Raw genomic sequence first — 27,533 nt, forward strand, 5'->3', positions numbered from 1 at the left:
AGAGATAGGTGAGTTAACCTAAGAGGGTAAGGAGGAATTTTCCTGGTGCAAAACCAGTGTTACAAAGAGGAAAAAACCAAGCTGTCACTTCTTTTCTAACTGCAGTGAAGAAACTTACCGAAGTCTTCCCTCATCTCCGGGACAAACTGCGCAGGGTAGAACAGAAGGCACCAGCAAACAATATTTCTTCCAACATTCAGCGGATCAGAGAGTTAATTGCTCAGACCAGGAGTGTAGCAAGCAAGGTAAAACTTTTGGATGGGACTTTCGGTTACTAGTGCTAATAATCAAATGCATCTTACTAGGAACTCCGCTTTCTTGGGCTATGTTAGAAGCCCAAACCTTGACATTATCACTTCCCAACAACTGGATAAACAAAGTACCAGGGAAGTCATTAAAATCTTTACAGTTGCTATTTGCAAGCAATTAACATTACTATGGTATTCATGGTAGGCTACTGCTGCTGCAGTAGCAACCTTAATTAAGTAATTGGCACAGCGTTAAAGATGGCCACAATAACAAAACCATTTAAAGCTAAAACTAACAGGTCATTACTCAGCTGGCAACATTAGTTACAAGCAGTAGTAATTACGGCAATTTAATGCAAACTTTTCTGAGATTACAGTATTTCTTTTTTTTTCTTTTGAATTAATTTTCTGCAGGGTAAAAGAATCTTTAGCTCACACATATCTAATAGAGAAAAACAATTTCATTATCATACATAAATTATGAGGGATTTTTCTGTAACAAGAACACTGAGGTCAAAAATTAAAACAGTATATTTGAATTCATTCAGAGAAATTAAAAATTCAGTTCATTATTATATGTTAACAATGCTGGAATATGCTGTCTACATGCATTACTTCCAAAAAGAAAAGGAAAAATCAGTTAGTACATGCGCAGTGCTTGACTGTTCCTTAAATGTATTTTGTCATTCAGGCATACTCTGCTTACACTTGAAAACATTATTTCAGTTATGTTGAAGGCATTTTTGAACTCAAATGAACATGTTTTAAAATTTTATTAGCATCTCATATATATCACGGTAACTTCAGTAATGTAACAGGATTACTCATGAACAGAAAATTGGTCATACTACTCCCAAAGCAAAGAAATAAATTATGGGTAGAAGTTTTACAGCTATGTAAGAATTCCATTATGTGCCATACATAATGATGTAGCTCTGATTCAACTAAGCACACATTTATGTCCCACTGAAATTTAATTTACTTTATAAATATGCTGAAGCACAGTTAACTAGGAGCTTTAATTAATTTTAAAATTAATTCCCTTCATCTTCTTTACAGTGTCTTCCAGAAGTGATTGTTATAAACACACAATTTTGCATGGCCAATATATAGGTGCCAACTCTGCTCTTGCAGTAAGCAAGGCTGCTGGCTAAGTATTCTTGCACGTTTACCTTAAGTAATGTCCGCAGGCAGCAATAATGTGTCTCATTTAGCACACTTGCAACTGCAGGTCCAAGTTTCTATGATGTTTGGAGGCCAATCAGCTGTTGAAGTCAATCCAAAGATCAACGTGGAGGAACTGAAATCTTTCACTTCCATGAGCTTGTACATAAAGCTTCCGAAAGACAACCCACAACTGGCAGCATCTCCAGACAGATTTATTTTGTACCTCGGAAACAAAAATGTAAGAGTATAACGCAGTTAATTTTTATATATATATAAAAAAAAGAAAATTGAAATAGGTTCAAAGTTTATTCACCCTTGGTTTTTGTTCTCACTATTTCTCCATGTTTCAAAATAAGAGGTGTCTACTATATGACTGACATCATTGATTTTGTGACAAGCAAAGAGCAAGGGTTCAAGAGACCCCTGTCCTTGAAGCTTCTCACCCCAAACAATGACGGATTCTCCCTAAGAAGCAAATGAGACTGCCCACGCAGCGTGCTTGCTATCTCCGCTGCTGGTACTGAGGTGCTCTGAAGCAGTTATGCCACCATCCTGGTTTTTGTGGGTGACATTTTCATCAGGTTTATGCCACTGACAGCGTCAATTCCAAATCTCTGAGGTCACAAGCCCACAAGATAAGGTTTCTTTGCCTGTGGCTTGTGCACTCCGTGCATTGCTACTTTGAAACACCTAGAAAGGGCATGTACTCTCACCTCTAAGTGTTGTGAAATAATTGTTGTTTAAATTGTGGTTCCTAAAAGAAAAAAATCACACCTCACAAGCCAGGTATAATCCTGGCAAGCTGTTACTTGGGAAGGGTAGAGAGGCAGGCTTTTCTTTTTAAGCTTTTCAAAAAAGAATGTCTACTTAATATAAATCAAGTGAAACCCCTCTTGGCAGAATATTTAATTGCAGCATAATACCTAGGCTTTAGACAAAAGTTCCTATTTCCTGCACGTGACACTGCACACTAAATACTGATGAACAGCTTCCTATCGAACATGACCAATTTAGGGGCAGAAGACATCTCATGACCTTGTATTTCCCTCAGTCAAAATGATATAAAGTAAAATATCAGAGGTTTTTTCCATAAAGGTTTATCTGGTGAAAGCAAGCCATTAGAGAATGAAGATTTTGTTTATTGGTTATATTTAAAGGTGTCCTTTAGGCTATCAAAGCCCACCCTTTACTAATGTTCTGCCTTAAATCTCTTTCGATGTTGTAGCTCTGACATCTTTCTCCATTGGTGTTTTAGGCAAAAAATTACATCGGCCTAGCAATTAAAAATGACAACCTTGTGTACATTTATAATCTGGGGGGCCAAGACGTGGAGATACCTCTGGATGCCAAGCCAGTCAGCACCTGGCCTTCTTACTTCAGCATCATCAAAATTGAGAGGTAAAGCATTTCCCCAAAAACAGTTAATGAGAAAAAAAAAAATCAGATAGAAAAGGCTGGGTCAGAATTGCTCATCAGGAGTCTTCAGTGCCTGGTTCTACTCCTGCTGAAATAAATGGAAATTCTCTTTACTTTTAGACAGCCAGGACCCAAGGGGCTACAGGGGGGAAGAGAAAGTGTCTGTGGTTTCTCTCTCTTTTCGCCCAGAGTAGCAGTCTTCTAGTAAGGAAATAAAACCCCTTCCTGGAGTTGGAGGCTTGCTTGTTCTTTTTTAAGTCCAGCCAACACAAAACTCTCTTCTCTTACAATTCCCTTCTACAGGATTGGAAGACACGGCAAAATGTTTTTAACTGTGCCCAGTCTTAGCAGCACAGCTGAAGAAAAATTCATCAAAAAGGGAGAGGTTCTTGGTCCTGGCTCTCTCCTTAATTTGGAACCTGAAGATGCTGTTTTCTATGTTGGTGGAGTGCCTTCAGACTTCAAGGTTGGTCAGATAAATATTCTATACTCAAAATTAAATAAAGGAAACTCATCTTGCTGCGCTTCCCTTTAAACACAGAAATAGTTAATAAATAAAATGTCTTTATTTAGTCATTTATCATCTTAGGACTCCATCTTCTAGCTGGGGTGAAAACTACTGTTTTCTCTAGCGTATCACGTCATACAGTAAGATCATCAGATTAGCTGTTATTCAAGTTTTCTGAAATGTAATAATAAGAAAAAGCTTGCTAGCTGTTAAGTAGCATGCATAAATTAAGGCCTATTAGCCCAGCTTAACAAATTTGCAGGCTACCATTTTTTTTTTTCAATGCTAATGTGTTCTTGGTGCTTACAATTTCTCTTTTCCAACTGCCACAAAAATGAAAAGTAATGTATTGTGAATATTTGGACAGTGTGGGAAACTAGCAATATAGTGATTTGTTTGAATTTAAATTATTATTGATTTAAATCCAGCCTTACAACAGCATGAAGACTTGCCTGTGAAAAACATGTCTGAATATCTGTGTGAGACAGTTGCTTCAGTCCAGTTCCTAATAGTCAGCATGAATTAGCGTCTCGCTTACCTGCCTCTGTGAGCATACCAGGTCCGCTTTTTGGATTTAGAAATGGTTATGAATGATCTTGGCTAGGAAAACTGCATGGCTGAATGAAAACATACTTAGAGAGACTTTAGAGAATGCTAAAATCTTTAAGCTAACTGTAGTAGGTGCCAAAACCATCCAACTACTGTTCCGCAAGCAGTCCTCCTAACAATATAAAAACAAAGATTAACTCAATATTTCTGAGCTTTTGCATTGCTGTGAGTACCAGATATATGCCATGGTCTAAATTTTAGACTACTGAGCCCTGACTGCAAATTACCTGGGAACAAAAATGAGGACTGAATAGTAGTTGCACACACACACAAAAAAGTAACCCAGCAGATGAACCCTCCAGGTCTGTTCCAGAGCAGGGCAGAAGAACAGGAAAAAAGAAAAGTGAAGGAAAATGAGAAGTGGAATGGGAAGAAAAGGATTCATGGAATTATTTGATAAGCATATGGGCCTCTTCTCCCTTAGGAATGGACACCTCACATTTTCCTTTATTAACATACAGTCTTATTTGCTAAAAGCTTTTGCCTTTGCTTCTCTGTTACATACTGTGTAAACAGAAATGTACCACTTAACTGTTAGAAGTCTCTTACTTAACATAATTTAACAGAATAGTAGAAGAAACACAGGAAAAAAGGAAACATTATCATTTATCAAATGTATCTGTACTGCAGACAAGAATTACATTTTCTCTTAGTTACACATATTCTGCATTGCTTTATTGCCATTTTTATTATATCGCAAGGAAAGTGGAAATAATGGGAAGCTGAAGAAAAGTTACTGGCCGTGATCAGACTCTGAAGTACAAGAGGTGTTATCAATATCACACCTGTTCCGCAGGGCAGAGTATTTTAATATTAAAAGAATGATTCACCAGCTCTGTGAGCTTTATTCTTTTGTAGTTTTCCCCTCACCAATGTGGCTATTTAAATTCCATTTGCAGTGACCTTTGTTAAAAGGAGGAGTTTCTGTATCCTGCTAACTGTTCAAAAACAATACCTACTGAGGATCAGCCATGGTACAGACTTTGAACCCAAGTCTCCTGGGTTTAAAGAGCTCTCTCATTTCTCTCTCTTTCGTCACAATATGACGATATTTTTCTGGCATTGAAGGATGAAATATCTATGGAGAGATTCAAATACATTGAGCAAGATCTGCGATTAGTCAAATCTTAACCCCTTTCCCCTTTTCCAAGTATGCTCCCTTCGAAACTAGAGGAGTTTCTGTTTGCAGGTGCCTTACCTGGCCTATTGTTCTCCCTGCGAGACCATTTACGTGCTCCATTTTAACTTACAGCACAATGGCTGTAATTATAAGGACTGCAAAGACAATTCCAAGATAGCATCATCCCATTTGTTTCAAAATATGAAGAACACGGAGACAAAAATGATCCCAGGCACAAATGCTTTCGTGATACCCGAGTCAAGAGTGTGACCTTTCTCCTTTCACTTTTCTTGCCCTCTGCACAGCTCCCTCCCAGCTTAAACCTACCCGGCTTCATCGGCTGCCTGGAACTGGCTACCCTGAACGATGATGTGATCAGCCTATACAACTTCAAGCACGTCTATAACATGGACACCACCACATCGCCACCTTGTGCCAGGTAGGGGACAGTCCCACCGTCACTCTGCTGCTCTGCAAGTGCCAGTCCTGGCGGTTCATTCCCGGTTTAGATTACAAATGTGAAGGCGATATTGAGTTGTCCAGAAGGAACTCGGTCACTTTTAACTCCTAGTTGCATCAACAAATCGAATGTATACATACAGGAGTTGGACTCGATGGTCCTTATGGGTCCTTGAGATATTCTACAATTTGCTGCCATCTCCGTTAACTATCTCACAACCTTGCTCGTGCCTTCAAAAGGGAAACTGCCGTGTTAGCTGGGGCATGGTCCAGGCTCCCTCCTCACCCCTACCGCTTGCCAAGCACAGGACCACTCCTGAATCGAATCCTGTTGCTGCAAGCGATGCAGTCCCAACCAGTAAGCTACAGTGGGACGGGTAAACTTGAGTGCAGTCCCACCCCGGCTAGCAAAGCCCATACAGAAGTTATCTTTCTGCCACACACTCTTAAACCCACAACAGAAATTCCTCAGATAAGCCATTCACAAACTGCAAAACGCAGCCCCTAAAGTAGGAGTGAACATCAACTGCAGCATTCGTTTAGCACAGGCATAGCGGGGATTTTGTTCATACAACAGGCAGCAACAGTAGAATCTCTCTATAAAAAGAACGGGAGAGAAACTTGTAGCTCTCACTGGGAAGAAATGCAGGAGATGTTGGGACAGAGCAAGTGATTGCTTCCCGTGCCATTCCCACAGGGAGCGCAAGCCGCTGCTCTCCAGGACGGTGCATGCCAACCGCTCCTGGGTTCCCCACCACAGCCCATGCTTGACTAAAGGCCCCGGAGAATTCAAATGGGTTTGTGCACAAACCGGGCAAGGTCTTAATAGAAATATATATGTACCCTTACAATGAGGAAGTGTTGTCACTTTACAAGGATTAGCAAAGAATTTTCCGGTCCTCTACATACGACACAGGATAAAAGCACGATGTCATGATGAAGGAGTTAGATACACCTTCAAAGCCACACACTGTTTTTCAGAAAAAATTCCCAGAAAGAATTTGAAAGAAAGTCATTAGTCTCGCTGCCGCCAGGAAGAAGCAGCAGTTCAGAACAATTATTTCAAGAAAGTATTTTAATCATAAAAAATGTATATTTCCCCAAATTAAAATGGGGATATGCCGAATATTACTTCCCTGCTTGTTTTTTCATAGAAATAAGTTGGCTTTCACTCAGAGCCGGGCTGTGAGCTATTTCTTTGATGGCTCCGGCTATGCCTTGGCAAGAAACATTGAGAGAAGGGGAAGATTCAGCCAGGTGACTCGGTTTGACATAGAAGTTCGAACACCTACAGACAACGGATTGATCCTTCTGATGATTAATGGGGTGAGTACCAAATCCTGCTGGTACCCTTTATCCGTGAGCACAACAAGCTCCCCTGTACTTACAGTATCGTGGAAAATCTAAAATGCTTATGTCCTTACATTTAACTTCTAGAAAGATGTTCAGACCAGTCATAGCCTTGTGATGACACTTTAAGAGAAACTCCAGTAGTGGCACCTTCGTTTAAATGTGAATACGCAATCAGAGCAATAGGAAATTTCTGTGAAGTAACTGCCATAAAGCAGCCACTTTGTGGTACCTGCCACTTTATAACTGTGTCTCAGGGTGTACTCCAGTTAAATGCTTATTTAAGTTACTGAAAATAGAAAGTAGGCCAAATAAAAAGGCTTGATCCAAACATCACCAGCTTTTCAGAAGTTTGAGGGTGATGAAAACTCTGTAAGGGTTTGAAGAAAGTAGATTCCACATGCAAATATTCTCTGGAGACAAACTCAGATTTTTTTTTGTCTTTGGGCATCTCCCCATGAAGCTCCCAAGTCCTGTGTGGATTACAACTTGGTAAAACTGCAGAAAATACTTTACTGTGTAAATGCAGTCCACAGACATACACTTGTCCAGACACCTACATCTACCACTGCATTGAGCATTTACAAAAGAAAAAATCCACTCTCATTAGAAGAGCTACTCTCTAGTGCTTGCCGTTAGGGTAACTTCCAGATGAGAATTGTGGGGAGCAATTTGCTCTACAGCATAGCACGCCACCACTAACCTTTGCTCTCAGGAGCAACTGCTATTAAAAGTTTAACAGCCTCTATTGCAAATCAATCGGTTTTCTTCTAAGCAAAAGTGCCCAGATGTTTGTCAGAGATGTATGCACTTTGTGTGTTACGGCGGAAACCGCAATCAAGTTGGATCTTAGCTGTGAAAGACCATGCCTGCTCACAGGCACTTTTAGACAGACTGTGTAAGCCAGATCATTATTCAGTTCTGCTAAGACAGCTCATAAACATATTGAATGTAATCCCTGTTTCATTTTCAAGTTTAAACTGTTCCAAACAAACCTAAGCTGCAGTTTCACTTAAAAGCACTAGATTAAAACCTACTTTTACTACTTTAAGTAATGACTTCTGAAGGTGGACTCATTTGTGTCAGAGACAGCATTTATTGACCTGAAGTAGTTTTTTGACAATTATTGTTCCCTTGTTTCCATTAGGCATGGGAACAACAGCGTGAATGCTAGGAAAGAGACAAACATTAGCATTAAAAGCATTAACCCAGATGCACAGTTTGCTCCCTAAAGATTTTCTGAAGTAGAGCTCCTGTTTATAAAGTTTAGGTCACCAGCCACAGAACAGAAACCAAACCATGAAGCAGGAATAGGCAGGAAATCCAGAAACCAAATACACAGCAAATACTCTATCTATTGCTCAGCCTTCAGTAAATATATCGGTGCTGATCAGGGCTGTGAAAAGACATAATCCTGAGCTGTTACAGGGATTGTGGCAGGAGCTGCTAACGCAGATACAGCCATTCTAGCACAACGTTGCTTTTACCGGTATAACATCTTTCATTTGGGACATGTGGTATTACTTGACAGTAAACAGATGTGTTTGCATTAGGAGTACTCTGTTGATAAAGAATATTGACATTACCGTGCTACCAAATACTATTCCTACAGGGAAACAGTTCACCAAGTCTTCAAATAAGTGCTGTTTATCAAACAATTATGTGTGCGTGTGTATGTGTATATATACACACATATATTATATATATAAAAGCAATCCAGAAACTGTGTTATAGTTTAGCAAATAAAAATACCTTATCCCAGCATGCTTTTCACTATGTCAGACACTCTCATAAGACCGCTTATTCATTTTTGTAATTGCCGTCACAATCATAGTGCTTTTCCGACTGCTGTTTTGTTTTATACAGAGTATGTTCTTCAGTCTAGAGATGCACAATGGTTTCTTGTACCTCCGTTATGACTTTGGCTTCAGCACTGGCCCTGTACTGCTAGAGGACTCCATGAAGAAAGCTCAGATTAACGACGCTAAATTTCACGAGGTAGAGATGCGGTTACAATCACAGCCACTTGACCAACTATCCCAGCAGCTCCAAAGCAGCAATAATTTGCTCCAACACCAGTGAAAGGAGCAAAAGGATGAGGGGCCAAGTGGTGATGCAGTAGAGCGGGCAGAAGAGTAGAGTGCATGCCTGCCTTGCATGTGAAAGAGCACATGCAAGTCCCAGCACCACTGAGAGGTGGAAAGAGAAGGCTCTCCCTGCCTCCTGGTAAAACAGTGCTTGTGGACAGACTCTGCCTATTATTAGCCAAGGACAGGACAGTTCACATGGGAGAAAAAGCCTTATTAATTTAAAATGAAATTATATCCAGGACCACTATATCCTTCAAATATACAACTCTCCTCGACTAAAAACATGCCATTACGTTAACTTGACCTCCTTAGCTGTTGTGCATTGTGTTACAAAAAATATTGCATTTCTCATTTCATTTGAAGGAAGAATTAATTTGGTAACAGTCTTTTATTTATGCACAGTATTTTAGGGACTTTGGTAGATCTAAAATATCTACTTGTATTTGGTTTAAGAGAATTTGCTTTAAGCCAGTGTAACTGTGACAGTGACAGTAGCAAATCCCCCTTAGTGACTTGCTTCTCCTGTCATTTACTTGACACAAATTCAAAGTGATTCCCGATCCACAACTACATCTACAGTTCTGTTCAACATGTTTAAGCAGAGCACAATTAAGCTTTTTATGCTTTGATAAAGAAATAAGTTTTTTAAGAAGTATGCTCTAACTTCTCGGATAAATCAAGAAAGCACTCTGAAGCTAATGGAGCTTATCTGTTTGCCACAGTGTAGAATTTGACGTGGGGTACTTACATGTGGATTTATTGATAAGTGAGATATCCTGGGGTTTCAGTCATCAGAGACACTGTGACATTAAAATAAGCTCTCTACTAGTAATTCTTGTCAGCCTCTCCTGATTTACAAACAACTTTTTTGATAAATGGGAGGAGCCTTTCAAACAAAAAGATATAAAGATGCAATCAATTACAATGCAATCATGACAACTTAGAAAAGGTGACATTTTGGACACTTTTAAGCACGTGTTTCTCTTTTCAGATTTCTATTATATATCACAATTCTAAGAAGATGATCTTGGTAGTAGACAGGCGACATATAAAAAGTGTGGACAATGAAAGAACAGCAATGCCGTTCACAGACATCTACATTGGAGGAGCGCCTGCAGAGATCCTGCACTCCAGGTTGGTTTACAACTGGGATTCAATCGTTATCTTCAAGTAATCACCATAGTTAAGTTACATTATATGATCTGTGCTGAAGGGCTTACAATAAAACGTATTTCCCAGCCTCAACACCTTACGTAAAACAACCTCTCAGACACTCTTCTAAATGTCTCTCAGAGTTCTGAAGTACCAAGGATTAGGCTTGATCCAGCGCAGGTAAGTTCTGCTGAAACTGGTCTAGTTTTAGTAAGGGTAACAGAAACTGCTGTCTTCTTAAAACAAAAAGGCATTTTCAAAGAACACATGAATACATGGAATCACCATTGCTCCTTGCTCTGCAAAAAGTGATCTTGGTAAAATAGCAACGCACCAGCTGAAGGATCAAAACCCTCTACCAACTGCATTTGAAAATCTAAAGATGATATTTTTCCTACTACATATTTCAGTTCTGATCCGTCTCAGGTTCTCTCTAGACCCAAATCAGCTGGCTCTGTGTAGGCGTGGGAAGAAAAGAAAAAGTCTCATTTTCCCATTGTACCGTTTGACAGAAGCCAAGTTTAATCTCAGTAGACTGTGTAATTCTCATTTCCTGCTGTGGGAATCTGCTGGACCAGGGTCACGCTCTGGGAGAGCAGACCGGCTGCTTGAAGCAGGGTATGCTCTTTTGACAGGCAATATTCATTCCCGGGGTCAGATAGCAAGGGCGGTATTTTCAGAAGGGCTCCAGCTGCTGTTTCAAGTGTCACGACTGCTAACAGAAATACCATCTCTCTTTAAAATACCCTCTATGTAAAAAAAGAAAAGAAAAAAAGAAAAAAAAAAAGAAAAGGAAGATAGCAAATGTTGCGCAATAGTTTCTAGAAACTAGTGATAAATCTCCTGAAACGTTATTTTGTTGTCAGGACAGCCTGTTGAATCAATAAATAATGTCTGTGATACGAAATACCTACAGATTAAGCTTTTAAGATAGGAACAAACTTCATGTAAAGGAAAATGGTGCCTTTCAATCCCATGTAATTATCTGAACAACAAAATGGTGAGCAAGGGAGAAACAGAGTATGTAATTTATCTGGCCTTTCAAATAGTTCTTTACAAAGGTCTGTCATAAGAAGCTATTAAGAAAACCAGTGGGGTGGAGAGGGGAAAGGCTGCAGTGGATTAGAAAGCAGCTGGGAAAGAGAAAATAAGACATAGTAGTAACTCTTCAATTTTCACAGTATAAAAAGTCTACGGCACGTGCCCAAAGGATCTCTCTTAAGGCTGGTATTAAGTGCATTAATGATGTAGAAACAAAGGGCAACAGGATGGTGAAAATTACTTTGCTTAATCAAGCCTAGAGAACACTGAAAGAGCCCACAAGGACCTAGAAATCTAGGCAATTGAGCAGCTCAATGGAAGATGAGATTTGTTCACAAATGTAGGATATAAGATGAATCACATAAATTATGCCCACGGTTTTCTGAGTGAACTGCGGTTATTCTGCAAAACACCTGGAAGGTACTGTCAAAGCAGAAAAAATAGCATCTCGATAAACAACTTGTATCAGAAAAAATCCATAGGCATTGTAAAAATATGATCAATTATAATATTTTAAAATGTATAAGAAATTATTTAAGCAGAGATACACCTTTGTCTTTGATACTGTATTCAGCTTTGGTTCTCATGACAAGATAGAAAGCAAAATGTACGGTCCAAATGTGGTATCATAATTTCATTTTTATCAGAACCTTAAGTCAGTATTAGAATTATATAATCTACTGATGATCTACTACTATCTCTCTACTACTATTCCTATCTACTACTGATATTTATGCTTCCTTTTTCTAGACAGACTTACATTTAACTGACATTGGGGGGCAGCAGCAGGGGGGGAAACTAGCTCTAGTCTTAGAGGAGGAGTTTAATATTCTTTCAAAGCAGTGTATTTTCATTCACTTCAACAGCACTTTCCTCTGTCAATTGCCTTTTTTCCCAAATAAATTAATCTGGAAGTAAAATAATAGAATCATAGAATGGTTTAGGTTGAAAGAGACCTTAAAGATCATCTAGTTCCAACCACCCTGCCATGGGCAGGAACACCTTCCACTAGACCACGTTGCTCAAAGCTCCATCCAACCCAGCCTTGAACACCTCCAGGGATGGGACACCCACAACTTCCCTGGGCAACCTGTTCCAGTGTCTCACCACCCTCACAGTGAAGAATTTCTTCCTGATATCTCATCTAAATCTCCCCTCTTCCAGTTTGAAGCCATTATCCCTCATCCTATCATTACATGCCCTTGTAAAATGTCTCTCTCCATCTTTCTTGTAGGCCCCCTTCAGATACAGGTAGGCCCCTATAAGGTCTCCCCAGAGTCTTCTCTTCTCCAGACTGAACAACTCCAGCTCTCTCAGCCTGTCTTCAGAGGAGAGGTGCTCCTCTGGACCTGCTCCAACAGGTTCATGTCCTTCTTGTGCTAAGGATTCCAAAGCTGGATGCAGTACTCCAGTTGGGGTCTCACGAGAGGGGAGTAGAGGGGCAGAATCCCCTCCCTCGACCTGCTGGCCACGCTTCTTTTGATGCAGCTCAGGATACGGTTGGCTTTCTGGGCTGCGAGCACACATTGCTGGCTCATGTTGAGCTTCTCATCCACCAACACCCCCAAGTCCTTCTCCTCAGGGCTGCTCTCAATCCATTCTCTGCCCAGTCTGTATTTGTGCTTGGGATTGCTGCAACCCAGATGCAGGACCTTGCACTTGGCCTGGTTGCACTTCATGAGGTTGGCTTGGGCCCACCTCTCCAGCCTGTCCAGGTCCCTCTGGCAGGCATCCCTTCCTTCCACTGTGTCAACTGCACCACACAGCTTGGTGTTGTCAGCAAACTTGCTGAGGGTGCACTCAATACATTTGTCCATGTCACCAAGAAAGATGTTAAACAGCATTGGTCCCAACACCGACCCCTGAGGAACGCCACTTTTCACTGCTTTCCACTTGGACATCGAGCCATTGACCGCAACTCTTTGAGTGTGGCCATCCAGCCAGTTCCTTACCCACTGAGTGGTCCATCCATCAAATCTATGTTGCTTCAATTTAGGGACCAGGATGTCATGCAGGACAGTGTCAAATGCTTTGCACAAGTCTGGGTAGATGACGTCTGTTGCTCTCCCCTTATCCACCAATGCTGTAACCCCGTCATAGAATGTCACCATCTTTGTCAGGCTTTGACTTGCCCTTGGTGAAGCCATGTTGGCTGTCACCAGTGGCCTCTTCATTTTCCATGTGCCTTAGCATAATTACCAGGAGAATCTGCTCCATGATCTTGCTGGGCACAGAGGAGAGACTGACTGGCCTGTAGTTCCCCGGGTCTTCCTGTTTCCCTTTTTGAAAATGGGGTTATGTTTCCCCTTTTCCAGTCTGTGGGAACTTCACTAGACTGCTATGGCTTTTCAGATATAATGGGAAATGGCTTAGCAAGCTCATCTGCCAGTTCCCTCAGAACCCAAAGATGTTACATATAGTGATACTATATTATATATAGTGGTACTCAATCACTGCATAAAGCAGAAAGCTAAGGGGAGGTAGGAGCACTGGGCACTGGGAACTGTTAAGAAACAAACTCAGAAGCCTTTCTTTAGGTTAAAGCCTATTTTCTATAGTTCTTGTTGCTCCTAGAAAATGTTTTTAAGTCAATGGCATTTAAGAGAAAGGTAATTTGTGGTATCCAGCCAGTCACATGGTCAGAGTAGAGCTTAAACTGGTTGACTGATACCCCCCGCTTTGATCCAAATCCCAGTGAGGATCGCAGGTTCTTTCCCGTTGATTCTGCCTTCCTGCTGATTTCACTGAGGAGCAGATTAAGCCCCACAGTGCTCCTCCTCTCACTTTATTTCAAAAATGTACACGTACACCTGTGCTACTTCACCTGCTGGTCCATTTCTGCCAATGTAGAAAATAAGCATTTCCAGAGCCTGATACACCCATCGTGTTTCCAATGTCTGCCTTACAATGAAAGAACTCATAGACAACTAGCACAGAGGCAGATGTCAACACTGTCAGTATCATCTCATGTGAGATGAGAAGAAACCCACTGCTAAGGTACATCCTGTCGAAAGAACAAAGACTACTTACAGGTCGCCAGGTCAAAACTCCAGATTTCACATTCACTCCTTCAGTGTATTTGTTCCCTCCTTATCGCCTGGACTGGTACCCAGTAGATCCCATGTCATTTCCTTGCCCTGTCACAGAATGTCTGTGATTTTCGGAAAATGACTTCTTCTCCACATACCTTGAGTATTGTGAGGACAAATTCAATTGTATTTGCCCTGTGCCATAAGACTGTGACATCTTGGTGAGGGGTGGAGTAGAAAAACTTGGAGCAGTGAGAAGAGCAGTTGGGATACACTGCTGCGCTATCTACCTCAAATCTCACACAAAAAGGATCCCAGAAGCCCGCCTCATTTTCAGTTATGTAAACCCACCCATCAGCAAACAGAATTTACTCTTTCTTCCCTGACCTTTGTTACTATTGTTTGTTAAGAAATAAAGATCCATTTGCTTCCAAAGATAAGAATGGAGCATGCTAGTAAAAGCAAGACAGGAAAACGAAACCAAAAGTTTTCTAAAATGATAAAAAGTTGAGATAGAAATCCATTGATTTTCACTGTAAGTGGGTAATAATACATTTTAAAATAAGTCTTTTCATTTCAGCAGCTATTTTTATCCTTTTAAAGTTACGCTATATGGATCTTCCCTCTGAACTCCCACATATTTCCCCCATAACATTTATTACAACTGGTGCATCTTGACTTTTCAAAACACATGATGTGGTTAATTAGTTGTTTTACATAAAGACCCGGGAATTGTGCACTAGTGAGGCAAATGATTGAGGCTCTTCCATGTTTTTCAGAACACCTTGGCCATAAAAGTCTGTTCAGAAAGGCAAAGCCTGTCTAACTGCAGCTTGTCTGGCATTGTTTTCCAGCAGCATTAGCTCACATCTGGCAGGAAGTATTGGCTTTAAAGGCTGCATGAAGGGTTTCCAGTTCCAAAAGAAGGATTTCAACTTGTTAGAAGAACCAGGAACCCTGGGAATCAGCTATGGGTGCCCGGAGGATTCACTGGTAAGCATAACATCATTTGTGAGATAACAACAAATTTTTTGCAATGGATACAGCTGCTAGCTTGAGTTTTACTCCAAAAAATAGAAAGAAAGTTTTCAACCAAGGAAATGACAATGCACTCATTGACTGGCGGGGGCGGTGTGTGTGTGTTAAGTCCGCTGACATACTACCCAATTTTCACCCTGAATTACAGCACAAGGTGTTTCACTTGATATTCTTATCATATGGGAGATTGCAATGTGAAAGCTGGATCTGAAATAATTTGTGTGCTGTATTCTTAAAGAAACAAGACGAATTGTCCTAATACAGTTGTATGAAATGAAAAAGACAGCAAGATATTCACGCTTCAAATGAGTCCTCCCCTTAAGTCAGGCCAGTCTCTGTGACACACAAACCAACTGTACCAGCATTAACACTGAGAAAACTGCCATTTGATTTCTGATCCCTTCCATCATTATTCATTTGTCCATCGCAATGCAGGGCTGATAAATCTAAACAGTGTGGTCTTTATCCTATGGCCATGTCTATCCAAAGCCATACTGTGAACTTGTGAAGATGAAGGAGGCCACCACCTATAGAGCTTATCACACAATCTCACCCTCTGTCAACAAGGAAACTAGCTGCAATTTGTCCTACCTCGGACCCAGTTTTACTCCTGAGACTCAGAGGGTTATAGACCACCATGTCCAACACCCCACCGCCCTGCCCCGGCACCCAGTGCAACATGCAAACAAATACATCACACGTTGGGATGGTGACTCAGTGCCACACGGCTCAGACTGGGGCTTGAGTTCCCTCTGCTTCTAGTCTTCATGCTCACTAACATCAGCAGACTTAGGATGAGGCCAAGAATCCCAGGAAACTGAGAACAATTTGGCTTACATTGTCTAAAATGGCAACACTTTCTTGAGATTTTCACAGCGTGCAAGGGAAAGCCTATATAAATTAGGTTAAGACATGCAGGAAAAATTGAAGGTTTTATACAGAACTGAACTGGCTGCACCTTTAAAAACAAAGAATGAGCCTCGTTCTTTTTATGATGTGAGTGTTTTCTGATGTTTACTTTTAATTTTGTTTTATTAAATACACAGATGTCCCGCAAAGCATATTTCAATGGAGAGAGCTTCATTGCATCAAGCCAAAAAGTGTCCCTCTTTAATGAATTTGAAGGAGGCTTTAATTTCCGGACATTGCAGCCCAACGGGCTGCTGTTTTACTATTCTGAAGGAGTGAGTATATATTTCTTTACAGTTTGCTTTATTGCATCCTTGCGTTGTTTCCCAGGAGAATACTAGGGGAATAATATAATTTCTCACTGCAATACAAAAGCATTCACTGATGACCTCATTTTCACAGTTTGCATTTGATCTACAGATGAAAACCAGCAATGCTTCGACATTATTTTGATGTTGAGAAGAAGATTTGATCACATGCCTAGAATTAACACGCATCCATTTGTGCTCAATATAGTCCTTAGGGCAGAAAAGCACAGTGGATCTTGCTGTGCTCAGCAGCACCGCAATCCCTATTTGGACCTGTAGGTGCTACCAAAGTACAAACAATATTAAGGGCCTGACGTTTTCCATCCCGAGACAATCCCCTAGAAGCAGAGACGAAGTGCGTGTGAATGAGCGGGGCGGTATTTTGAGCATTGCTGAGTTGACAGAGATCAGTGAGAAAGCTGCCTATACCCCCAGACGGCACTTAGACCTCCATGTGTGACTGAGAAAAGCTGCACTTGAGAACGGCTCCTTGCAGCTATGGGAAGCCAGGCTGCTCTAAATTCCCCCTCGGAGGTGTGACATGGGCAGAAATACGGACTTGCACTTCCAAAATGTTGTGTGAGCCAGAGCGGCTCTGAGATCCTGCAGGCTCAGACTGACATCTGCAGCAAGCATGAGCTCGGATGACAGAACATTCGCAACCACCCCCAAATGTCTGCTCTGCCATACTTGCAGACGATCAGCAGCAGCGCAGCAGGGAAGACTGCGTGACACCGATAACCACTCCTGAACTTTTACAATTTACAGCTTGGAGTATTACCTTAAATTGAAATCAGTAACCATGTCAGTCATCCGCATCGTTTGCATAAATGAGGTCTTACACACACCCCGCTTCTGGTTTTAACTCAAAAGCTCTAATCCGATGAGGTGCAGAGTGCCCTACTTAACAAAGAGAGGTTCAGCTATTTGGCACTTGACAGAACGAGCCAGGATGATTCCTAGGAGTGCACAGTGGCAGTCCTTGCTCTAATGGAGCAGACAATATTCCTGCTAAGTGGCATGGTGATCTGGTATGCCTGACCCAGATAGCAGATCTTATCTCTGAGATAATTTTGAGTGATTGAACCGGTCTGATCAGAGGGAATTAGGAAAAGAAAAAAAACGTATTAGTCTTATGACAGCAGGAATCTTGCTGTAACAGCTGCTCTATCCAGCACCAGCGGTACCAGAAACACGAATGAAATGTAAACATCATACATCCGTGCTACATGGAAGGAGTTCATGTGACACATACATGAGACACAATCAGCAGCACAATTCCCAGAATTCAGGCTTAAAAAACAGCAAGACTATCACTTCTAATGAGATCATCTCCTGTTTTGACTCTCAGTATACCTTTCTGCAAATAAAGCACAAATAGCAATAGGGAAAACAGCAGGAAGGGAAATAAATACAACCGGAAAATGCTCAGAACTGTTAATTTTTCTGTGTTACTCTTGCTTATGAAGCTGGGTTTTTTTCTGCATTTCAGTCAGACGTATTATCCATCTCTATGGACAGAGGTGCTGTGGTTTTAAATGCAAGTGGAACCAAAATTCAATCACCAGACCGAAATTACAATGATGGGAAAACCCACTTCATCATTACTTCTGTCACCCCAGAAAGGTAAAGCTGTCCAGCATCTTTCATTCCCTACCTTTAGAATATAAATATTTTTTTGTAAAGCACGCTATCATTTAATATTCACTTTCAAAGTGACGTTTAAGTGGTTTTTTTTAAGTGATATTTAACTGATCAATTCGGCTAAAAAAATACAAAGCCAAAAGTCTATGTGATTGAAAACCGGCCAGCTTGACATGAGAAAAAGATGGTGGGAATTTTTAGTAGAACTAAAATAATAGTTTTTCTAAAAGCTTAGTCCTTTTTTGTCCTCAGGTATGAAAGCAGTTTAATATAATTTAAGGCTATCATGAGATTAATTTTTCAAAAGGATTGATTGTTCTGATTTGTCAAAGCAATCCCAAATTGACCCTGAAGTAATTGACACATCCTCACAAAATGCATTCATTTGGGATATATACAGTGGAACACGTTCAACATATTTTTAGTACTGACAGACACAAATGTAAGACTAAATACAGCAGTAGGGAATAAGTCTGTCTATGTGCTTCTTAAAAAACTTGAAAGCATTGTTTTATTGGTAGGTTTTACTCTTGTTTTCTATGTTTAAAATTTTCTTAGAAGGTCAAATAATCAAAGCAACTTTCTTCAAGAATCTTGCCTATGCAGCTACAGCCAGGTCATTCTCAGTTTTCTAATGGAACTGGAGGTTTGCACCTATGACTTTTGACATGCAGGAAACATAGTTTGAAAAGCTGAAGGTACAAAAAGGTGCCTTGGAACAGCCTTGGGGATTGTCATGTTTCCCTGAGCGTGCTGAATTATGAACTTGCCAAACAAAACCAATGTCCGATGCTGTAGTTATACTCAGCTTCTTATTAAAGGAATAGAATCCTTCCTGACTTCTGCAGCAATTCATGTGTTGCAAAATGAGATTAGGTAAAAAACATCATATAAACTCAAACATCAATGTACTGTGATGAAAGAGAAGGAAACAGGGATAGAGGCATAAAGAAAATGGATTAGCAGCTGCTTAGATCTTATTTTACCCAAATGGTGGGTCCATCCATTTATCCTTAGTTTATGTATCTTCACTGAATGCACCGTATTTTTTTATTTCACAATTAACCCCAGGGTATTACGAAATACATGGGCCTCTTGACTCAACTTTGCCAGTGGGCTATTGCACTGCTACTTGTTGCACAGCTGGAAGCGAGAAGGTCTTCTCATGACTTTGAGCACTGCCATTCAGTGACGTATACACTGAGCGGAACATTTTGGGCACACGTAATATGCTGTCTAACCACTGGCATTGACGTTTCCAAAACTAGCCTACAAAATGGATGCTTTGCCTTTGCAGATACGAGCTGACTGTCGATGACAAGAAACAAAGCAAGAAGAACCCAGCAAAGGACAGAGCAGGGAAAAGCCCAGACAGCGTCAAGAAGTTTTATTTTGGCGGCTCTCCCCTCAGAACGCAGCAAGCCAACTTTACTGGCTGCATAAGCAACGCTTACTTCACTAGGTGCGTAGCATCCTCCCAAACACATTACCAGGCAGTCGCGTCGCTGCCTGACAGCTTGAATAGTAGCTCAAGAGAACTGATTTATTGTCACAATAAATACCCCTGTCTCATTTTCTGAGACTAGACAGCATGTGTGAATAATTTCTTACCTTATTTGCCATGGAATATGTTGGGACAGACCTGCTAGGTTAAGATATTATTAAAGTGAGAATAACTTGATGTAAATCAGCTTTCACTACTGCACCTGCTAATGCTGCTAGTGCAATGTATAATTTGTATAGCTGTAATTTACATTTATATTATGTAGCTTTCAGCTCTGCCTTTGAAACAAAATTGTATTAAGGCATCTCACAGAAGCTGGGGAATTTAGGAGTTTGGTCATGTGAAAATGGTCAGAATTTGTTGATCTTAATCGCCTTATGAAATGTTCTTATATAGAAAATTTTAAAGTGAATTTGACGCTGCAGATTGATACTGTCTGTTGATGCAAGCATGGATAAAACAGGCAGAGGGAGTATAGGCTGCCCGCATTACCCAAACATTGACTGATAAATCTGTACTTCTATCCATGATCCAATAATGAAAAAAAGCCCATCCAAACATCATTTAAACTATAAATATAAAATCCTGTGATTTTTATGAAGACAATTCCAACACTTGGAAAAGAGCTGCTCTTGTCATCCCCTCTTTGAAACACAGGCTGGATCGAGACGTCGAAGTGGAAGATTTCCAGCAGTACTCTGAGAAAGTTCAGACTTCTTTGTATGGATGCCCTGTTGAATCTCCTCCAGTTGCTCTTCTCCACAAGAAAGGAAAAAACTCATCAAAAGCCAAAGGAAACCGTAATAAAAAGGTTTGCTGCAAATTGCCCCAGTACCACCCTAGAGTTTTCCAAAGTTGATACATACTGTGCCATGATGGGGAATTCTCCAAATCATGGATCCAAAATGTACCACATGAAGACTATTTCAAATATATGAAGGAAAGGATCCTGTTCCTTTAGATGTTCCATCACTGCAAATGACTGCCCTGACCCAACCCATCTGGCCTACACTTGCATCATTCTCTCTTGCTAGAATTGCAAAACAAAATTTATGACAACTTCAAAAAAGTGCTGCAGAAACAAGCCTTCTTGATTTCTTCTATGTCCTAAAGGCAATAAGCTTGCTTCTGTTCTCAGCTACTTCTGTGTGACTCTCTCTAGTGGGTACAATTAGCACACATTAATATAAATGTGAAAAAGAAACCTTCTTCCAGTATGCAGAACTTTTAGTCTGAGCATGTCCTCTTATGCCTACAGTATAGCTGATATCTTCAAAAGCAGACAGGAATAGATTCAATTAGGAAAACTGCAAAAGAATTGAATTGGAATTGTGTTAGCGACACAAGTATTCTGTTTACCCCTTCTTCTGCCCTAAATCAGCATCTATAGTAGATCTGTTCAAGGAAAATTTGACTTGGACCCATTCCTGGTATTTTTGTAAAGAAAAAATATATTACTATCTTAGATAGAAATTATACTGTTATTTTATTATGTTCAATCTTAGTTAAAATTTCTGATTAATGGTTCTCTTTCTATGAAGGTCGGAAGAGATAAAGACAAGATTTCACAGCCTTCAACTGGCCTCAAAAAACTGTATCAAGAAGTGAATATGCAAAGAGACCCTCAGTGCCACTTGCCCATGAATCCCAAGGCAACGGAACATGCATATCAGTTTGGAGGAACAGCAAACAGCCGGCAAGAATTTGATCACATACCAAAGGATTTCAGTCAAAGGTAATGGGACCTTAGAAATAAAAATTAAATATACTGAGGAGGAGAAAGATGCATTTCAAATAAAAAAAGGACAGATTTCTGCTGTTTCCCTGGCTTTTCCCTTTATATCTTAGCCCAATTTTTGTATAGAGCATGTCGTTAGGATATATTAAAAGGTGCTTCAGTTGAGTAAGAGCAATAAATACAATGTGTTTCCAGTTACATCCCTCTTGTGGAGTCTTCGTCTGCATTGCATGCTAACAAAATGTGTCTCCTTGCCTATTTGTATGAAGACTCTGAGCATGTTAATTCTACATGAGCAATGCTCCTTTGGTCTCTTTACACAAGAAGCAATGGCATTAGACCAGAGCTGGAAAAGGACATGACAGTCCACCAAGAAATTAAGCAGTTACGTGTTCAGTGGACCTTGTCAGCTGTTTAATAGTTAGGAATCTACAGAGTGCAGTAGGACATAAAGCTATGAAAACCATGTCCAATTCAAGACATAATGGAAATTCAAGCAATTAATGAGTCCAGATATTGTGGACATTTAATTCTCAGGCTCCCACAGAATATGCCATATGGTATGTTATGACCAACAAAGGATTTTGGTTTAATACTTTCCATGAAAGACTATAAATTCAACAACACAGCACTTCCTGGAGGCACACCAGACTACTAACTCAGAAAAGAAGAGTGCTATTTCCTGACTTAGATAAAAAAAGCATTACATTCATTTTAATTCAATAGTGTTCTACTTAGGGCAGTCCTGATGGTGCCCATATGAAGAAGGAAAACCCAAACTCTAATATGTCTCTTCACCCCTACGAGACATACTTGTTTTACAACTGTTATTACAGCTTCATTGTTGTAATGTGCATTTAAAAAAAAACAATGACTTGTGGTGTTTTAAAACAACCGATATTGGCAAGGGCCTAAGTGTGTGTGGAATGTACACACACATGCAATGGGGAACATATAGATCCTTCAGCAATACAAAGATTGGAAGCTAGGCTAGTCACCTGACATGAGAAGCGGGAGTAATCGGTTCTGGCACGGTTCTACACCAGTACAGCTTTGCCATTTTTTAGACCTAAAGTAATAATACCAATCACTCAAGAAATCTTCACTGTTGACAGTGTCAAACTAAGTCAGTAAAACATGCCATGTTGTCTTGGACTTCCCAAGGAACTACAGGGAAGGAGCTTAGCTGGAATAACATTAAAGATTTGTGAACTGACGGGCCTCCATGCCGTCACAGTTACAAAGTCCCCCAACGTTGCTGTTCAACAGGAATGGAAACGTAGGGTACATAGTGCCAGTTATTTGTGATCTGTATTAATTTTATTCACTCCAGAGATTTTAGTTTTTGCAAACAAGTCCCTTGCAAGGCAGCTTCTTCTCCAACTTTGACTTCTACTCCAAAAACCAGTACGGAATGTTTCTTAGAAACACAACTTCCAAAAGGGAGATGTATATTAGTTTGGATGAGAGGAAAATCTCTGTTTTCCTTTACCTGCAGTTTGAATTAAGTCAATTACATCTGCTCTAATTTTAATATTGTGTTTTTATGTGCCAGAGCTCAGTTCTCTATCAGTCTGAAAACTCACTCATCTCATGGAATGATTTTCTACGTCTCGGATCAAAAAGAGACCAACTTCATGTCCCTTTTTGTTGCTCATGGCCGACTGATTTTTATGTTTAATGCTGGTCATCAGAAGATAAGGATTAAGAGCCAAGAGAAATACAATGATGGCCTGTGGCACAATGTAAGTAAAAGAAAGCAATTATTAGGATGGCACATGCTATCAAGGCTGCAGTAAAAGACATTGCTAATGTGACAGCTCAAGGAGTTTTCATTCATGTGGTCATAACCATACCGATATGTTGGGAAACTTCTGCCAATATTTTTAAATCTTCCATGCAGCATTTTAGCAAGTCATTAACTAGGAACGGGAAAGTGAGTCGGTTATAAAAAAACAGCAATTCCCAACACTAACAGCTGAACAGAAGTGATGGAAACAAGCAGAACAGTGAGGCAATTAAGAGTTGTTACCTAGGAAAGGAAGGACTAGGATAATTTTGTTCAGCAAATTTCTTTGAAGTGCCTAAGCTAGAAGCACAGCTGTCTTAGGCTCCCTCTGTAGTCCATGAATATAAAAAGACAATTTTAGGGGTCGAGGTGAATTTCCATCTGTAGGTGCCTCTCTCTCCTCACTGACTACAGAGGAAGTCTGCAGTTACTAAGTTCCTAACTTGGGCACTTAAGTGTTTAAAGCAGGCTGGATGAATCCAGATCATAAAACTGATGAAGACCGTGAAAATGCTAACAGTGATAGCACAGTAGCAATGAATCATATAGGCTAATATAAGATGGGCAGATCCCAGAAGACCTTGTGACACCTTGATTACCTCTGCCTTGTACACTAAAATGTAAGAAAGACAGCAGTTTTACTATCTAGCCTCTGCATTAGTGTGAAAAGACAGGGTTGTCCAGCAACGAATACTAGCAGTTAATAAAACAGGCTTGTAGAGTATCATTCACAAGCTTTTCTTCTCAAACTTTTTATCTTCTTCCACTGCACAGGAGTGTTCCCTCAACAGATGAAAGTAATCTTCCAAATTTTTCTCCTTCCTTTCCAGGTGATATTTATTAGAGGAAAAAATATTGGTCGCTTGATAATTGATGGTCTCCGCGTACTGGAAGAACCTTTCAGCGGTAATGCTAATGCCTGGCAAGTCACTGAACCACTCTATATTGGGGGTGTAGCTCCCGGTAAAGCTGTAAAAAATATTCAGGTAAAGCAAACACCCATTACATCATCCCATACCTTTATGTACAGCTAATGCAAAAGCTGACTGTAAGGATGAATTCAGGCAAAAGCATACTATGATCTGAATCCTCAGCATGCTGAGGAGCACACAGCTCAGCTCAAGGGGATTGCAAAGCTCCCACAGGTCTGGAGTGGCAAAAGCTGCACTAGACTTCAATAGACTTGCAGCAGCAAGCCAGTAGTCCCCGAGGAACAGAGAAATTCTAGTGACATCCAAGCTTAGATGAGACAGGTAAAGTTAGATAAGATCAGTTTCACCCTAAGGTCTGAGATACAGATGAATTTTGGAGAGATTTTAGTGATATCTTAGTATCTCTGTTTTAAGACAGTACTTCGAAATCAGGATTCTGCTCTACATCTTGGTACTGAAGTATATGGAAAGGAGTGTTCCAAAAATGAACACAACCAAGTCTCTTACAAGGTAATCTTTAGCGTTATGTGCCTAACCAGATAGATACACTAGTTAGAAAAAGTAGACCCCTGTCTTGCCTTGAGGGTAACGAGGTATGTTTAACACTCCCTTGCTCTAGTTGCACTTCGTTTCTCACAGTTCAGTAAGGATTGTTTGAGAAACACAAGCTGGAGTTACCTTGAAGTCATCAGAGAGACATGAGAGGATACGAAAAGCATCTGTCCTGCTTCTCTTCTCTGGAAACTGTATTTTAATTCAAAACTGATGCACCAAATAATCACTGCATTACAGCTCATAAACAAGTACAAATAATGACAGAAGAGTTTATTTCCTTCCACAAGCTCTTCATCTACTAATCATGCTTTTTTTTCCCCCCCATCAGATTAACTCTGTCTACAGTTTTAGTGGTTGTCTCAGCAATTTACAACTCAATGGAAGACCAATTACTTCAGCTTCGCAAACATTTAGTGTAACGCCTTGCTTTGAAGGCCCATCAGAAGCGGGAACATACTTTTCATCAGAAGGAGGATATGTCGTCCTTGGTAATACACTACTAAACAAATGTATCCCATAATAAGACTGTAGTGTTCACTGTGCTTCAGAATGGCATATTTCACTAAAGGATGTGGTAATTTCTGAGGCTGTGAGCTGTAGGGATAATTAGATAGAGATCATCATTGTGGTAAGCAGCTGATGTTGACAGGTCACAATGTCACCATGAAACTTAACAAGTTGTTAAATAAATACATCTGTATGTACGTATTTCAAATAATTAGAATAATTTCACAAGGAAACAGATTATAATATGGTAAAAATTATCATAGTCATATAGAAGCCAATGTGGCTAAGACCAAGTACACCAGCAAATGGTCATCCCTTTGTTTTTTAATTAATAAAACAACATGTAGTTCCAAAATCCTAAGGAAAGGCTTTCTGCATGTCTTGATAATGAACAGTATGACAAAACACATCTTTTCTGTCATTTAGGCCTGCTGTGTTCCAAGAACTGTTTTATGAGGATTTTTTGGTCACATAGGCTCTAACCTGAACAGGAAAGGAAACTGCAAAACCCTACTCATTGGCAACACCAAGAAGAATTAGACAGTGTTTCTAATTTGCTCCCTGGTCTGCCACCAGATTGAAAAAGGGAGTTTCTTCTGTTGAATCATCAAACCTCAAGTGAAATCCCACTCACTGTATAAAGACTGCTGAATGTCTAGCAAATTGCACAATAAGAAACTGCCAAAAAATACAGATAATTTACTTTCTGCCGTCCACTTCATTGCTAAGAACTATTTTTAAACAAAATACTTTTTTTTTTTAATAATGAAAAAAATAGACACCTTTATTAGTACTCCAAGCAAGCATAATCAAAACAGAAGTTGAAATGGGTCATTGATGGCACACCATGCCATCTCTTCAAGTATGTGTACTGACACATGTTTCAATAGTTTTAAAGAGAGGACAAATAAGTTCCCCCCCTGGGCTTTGAATTTCTATTTTGATTTTGAATACACGTCCAATTTCATCACTAACTCAGTACAAAAAGAATGTTACTCTTTTTACCTCACAGATGAATCCTTCAGTTTAGGCCTGAAATTTGAAGTTGTTTTTGAAATACGTCCCCGAAGCAGCTCAGGAATTCTACTGCATGGTCACAGCGTGAATGGAGAGTACTTGAATATGCACATGAGAAATGGACAGGTATAATGAAGGTCACATTTCCTCCACTGCTTTGACTGGTTCCTCTCCTACCTACTTGGGCTCTGCTACATGTAGCTTTTGTCTTACAGATTTGCCATCAATTGATTCTTATTTCTCTCCTAAATATACTAACTGCTTAGATTAGGCAACCCACATATTTATCTTAAAATACAAAGAAATAACAGCTAAAATGAAATCAGATTGCTTTACTGATACCAACTATAAATATTTAATGAGCAGTTGAGAAGAAGGAAGAGCACTAACTCTTTGGTGCCGCTCTTTCATCCACACATTAATAATGTATAACATTTACAAGTAAGGTAACTGTTGATGAATTTTTATTTCTTGTTTGTTAAAAGAGAAGTCTGGGTTGCGCTTAGACTCTTCTTCCTTTAACATATATGTGTCTGATGGGGAGAGTGAAGCAAAGGGAAAGTTCTGATTGTCTGTTGATCTGGTTTCTAGAGCTTCTAGATTTTTGTAAGGCTGTCAATTGCAAGAGAGAGATTTGAAATGAACTTACCAGATAGTTGTTGCTGTTGCTATTTTTTTTCTTTTGTTCATTGCTAAAATCCAGGTCCCTTCATCCTATGCATTGCACACATACAGTAATAGGTTGCAGTCTAACTGGACAAAACAACCAAAGGTTCAGAGCAAGGGATTTTTCTTTTTTTCCCCTTTTTGCAGAAAAGAAACTCAGGGCATAGCCAAGCGACTAAGCAGCGTGGATATTCTTTAACCACTGCAATGCACTACCTGGTATCTAACTGTCAAGCAAAGGGGAAGGGCATTTAGGTGAGGCTAGCTGTACCTCAGTTAGAAATGCAACGCCTGAGGAAACATGCTGTCACCTCTCTTAGAAGAGCAGGAACCTACAGTAGAGTGACTGAGTGGACAGTTTAACATGGTGATTCATCCTATCCTAAAGCAGGTGCTTAATATAGGTGACTAAATGAGCTGTCATTCACAGAATCAATTTTCCTATATTGACTACAGAGAGAACAGGCATTTCAGTTAGGCAACTAACTTTTGACAGCTGATGAGGTAAGATAAAGCCCACTCTTACAGCTGTAGCTAGTCCTTGGTGAATTAACGAAGAACTTCTTAAAGCACATTGCATTGCTGTGTATCATGTCACAGTTAAAGGTTACATCTTTATACAACTGATCCAGCCTAGTACTGCTTATGTAAGGTTCCGATGGATGGTTTGCACGTCCAGAAACTTGTCTGGTTTTCCACCTGTATTAGTTAGTCTACCCAAAGATATTGCCCTGCTT

General features: G+C 40.0%; 1 protein-coding gene across 1 annotated transcript in view; it reads left to right on the top strand.

The window, feature by feature from the left end:
* Window positions 1-27,533, top strand: part of LAMA4 (laminin subunit alpha 4) — a 109,103-nt gene that overhangs the window by 74,755 nt on the left and 6,815 nt on the right. The window contains exons 18-35 of the mRNA XM_082481814.1: window positions 106-245; window positions 1,480-1,653; window positions 2,671-2,813; window positions 3,135-3,297; window positions 5,374-5,507; window positions 6,682-6,853; window positions 8,744-8,875; window positions 9,959-10,101; window positions 15,047-15,182; window positions 16,274-16,411; window positions 17,937-18,070; window positions 19,386-19,550; window positions 20,250-20,403; window positions 21,134-21,327; window positions 22,886-23,075; window positions 23,950-24,105; window positions 24,935-25,094; window positions 26,126-26,256. Coding sequence (XP_082337940.1) covers window positions 106-245; window positions 1,480-1,653; window positions 2,671-2,813; window positions 3,135-3,297; window positions 5,374-5,507; window positions 6,682-6,853; window positions 8,744-8,875; window positions 9,959-10,101; window positions 15,047-15,182; window positions 16,274-16,411; window positions 17,937-18,070; window positions 19,386-19,550; window positions 20,250-20,403; window positions 21,134-21,327; window positions 22,886-23,075; window positions 23,950-24,105; window positions 24,935-25,094; window positions 26,126-26,256 — 2,759 coding nt within the window. The remainder of the gene's footprint in view (window positions 1-105; window positions 246-1,479; window positions 1,654-2,670; window positions 2,814-3,134; window positions 3,298-5,373; window positions 5,508-6,681; window positions 6,854-8,743; window positions 8,876-9,958; window positions 10,102-15,046; window positions 15,183-16,273; window positions 16,412-17,936; window positions 18,071-19,385; window positions 19,551-20,249; window positions 20,404-21,133; window positions 21,328-22,885; window positions 23,076-23,949; window positions 24,106-24,934; window positions 25,095-26,125; window positions 26,257-27,533) is intronic.

Source organism: Vanellus vanellus (genome assembly GCF_965231255.1).
Source record: "Vanellus vanellus genome assembly, chromosome: 3".
Lineage (NCBI taxonomy): Eukaryota > Metazoa > Chordata > Aves > Charadriiformes > Charadriidae > Vanellus > Vanellus vanellus.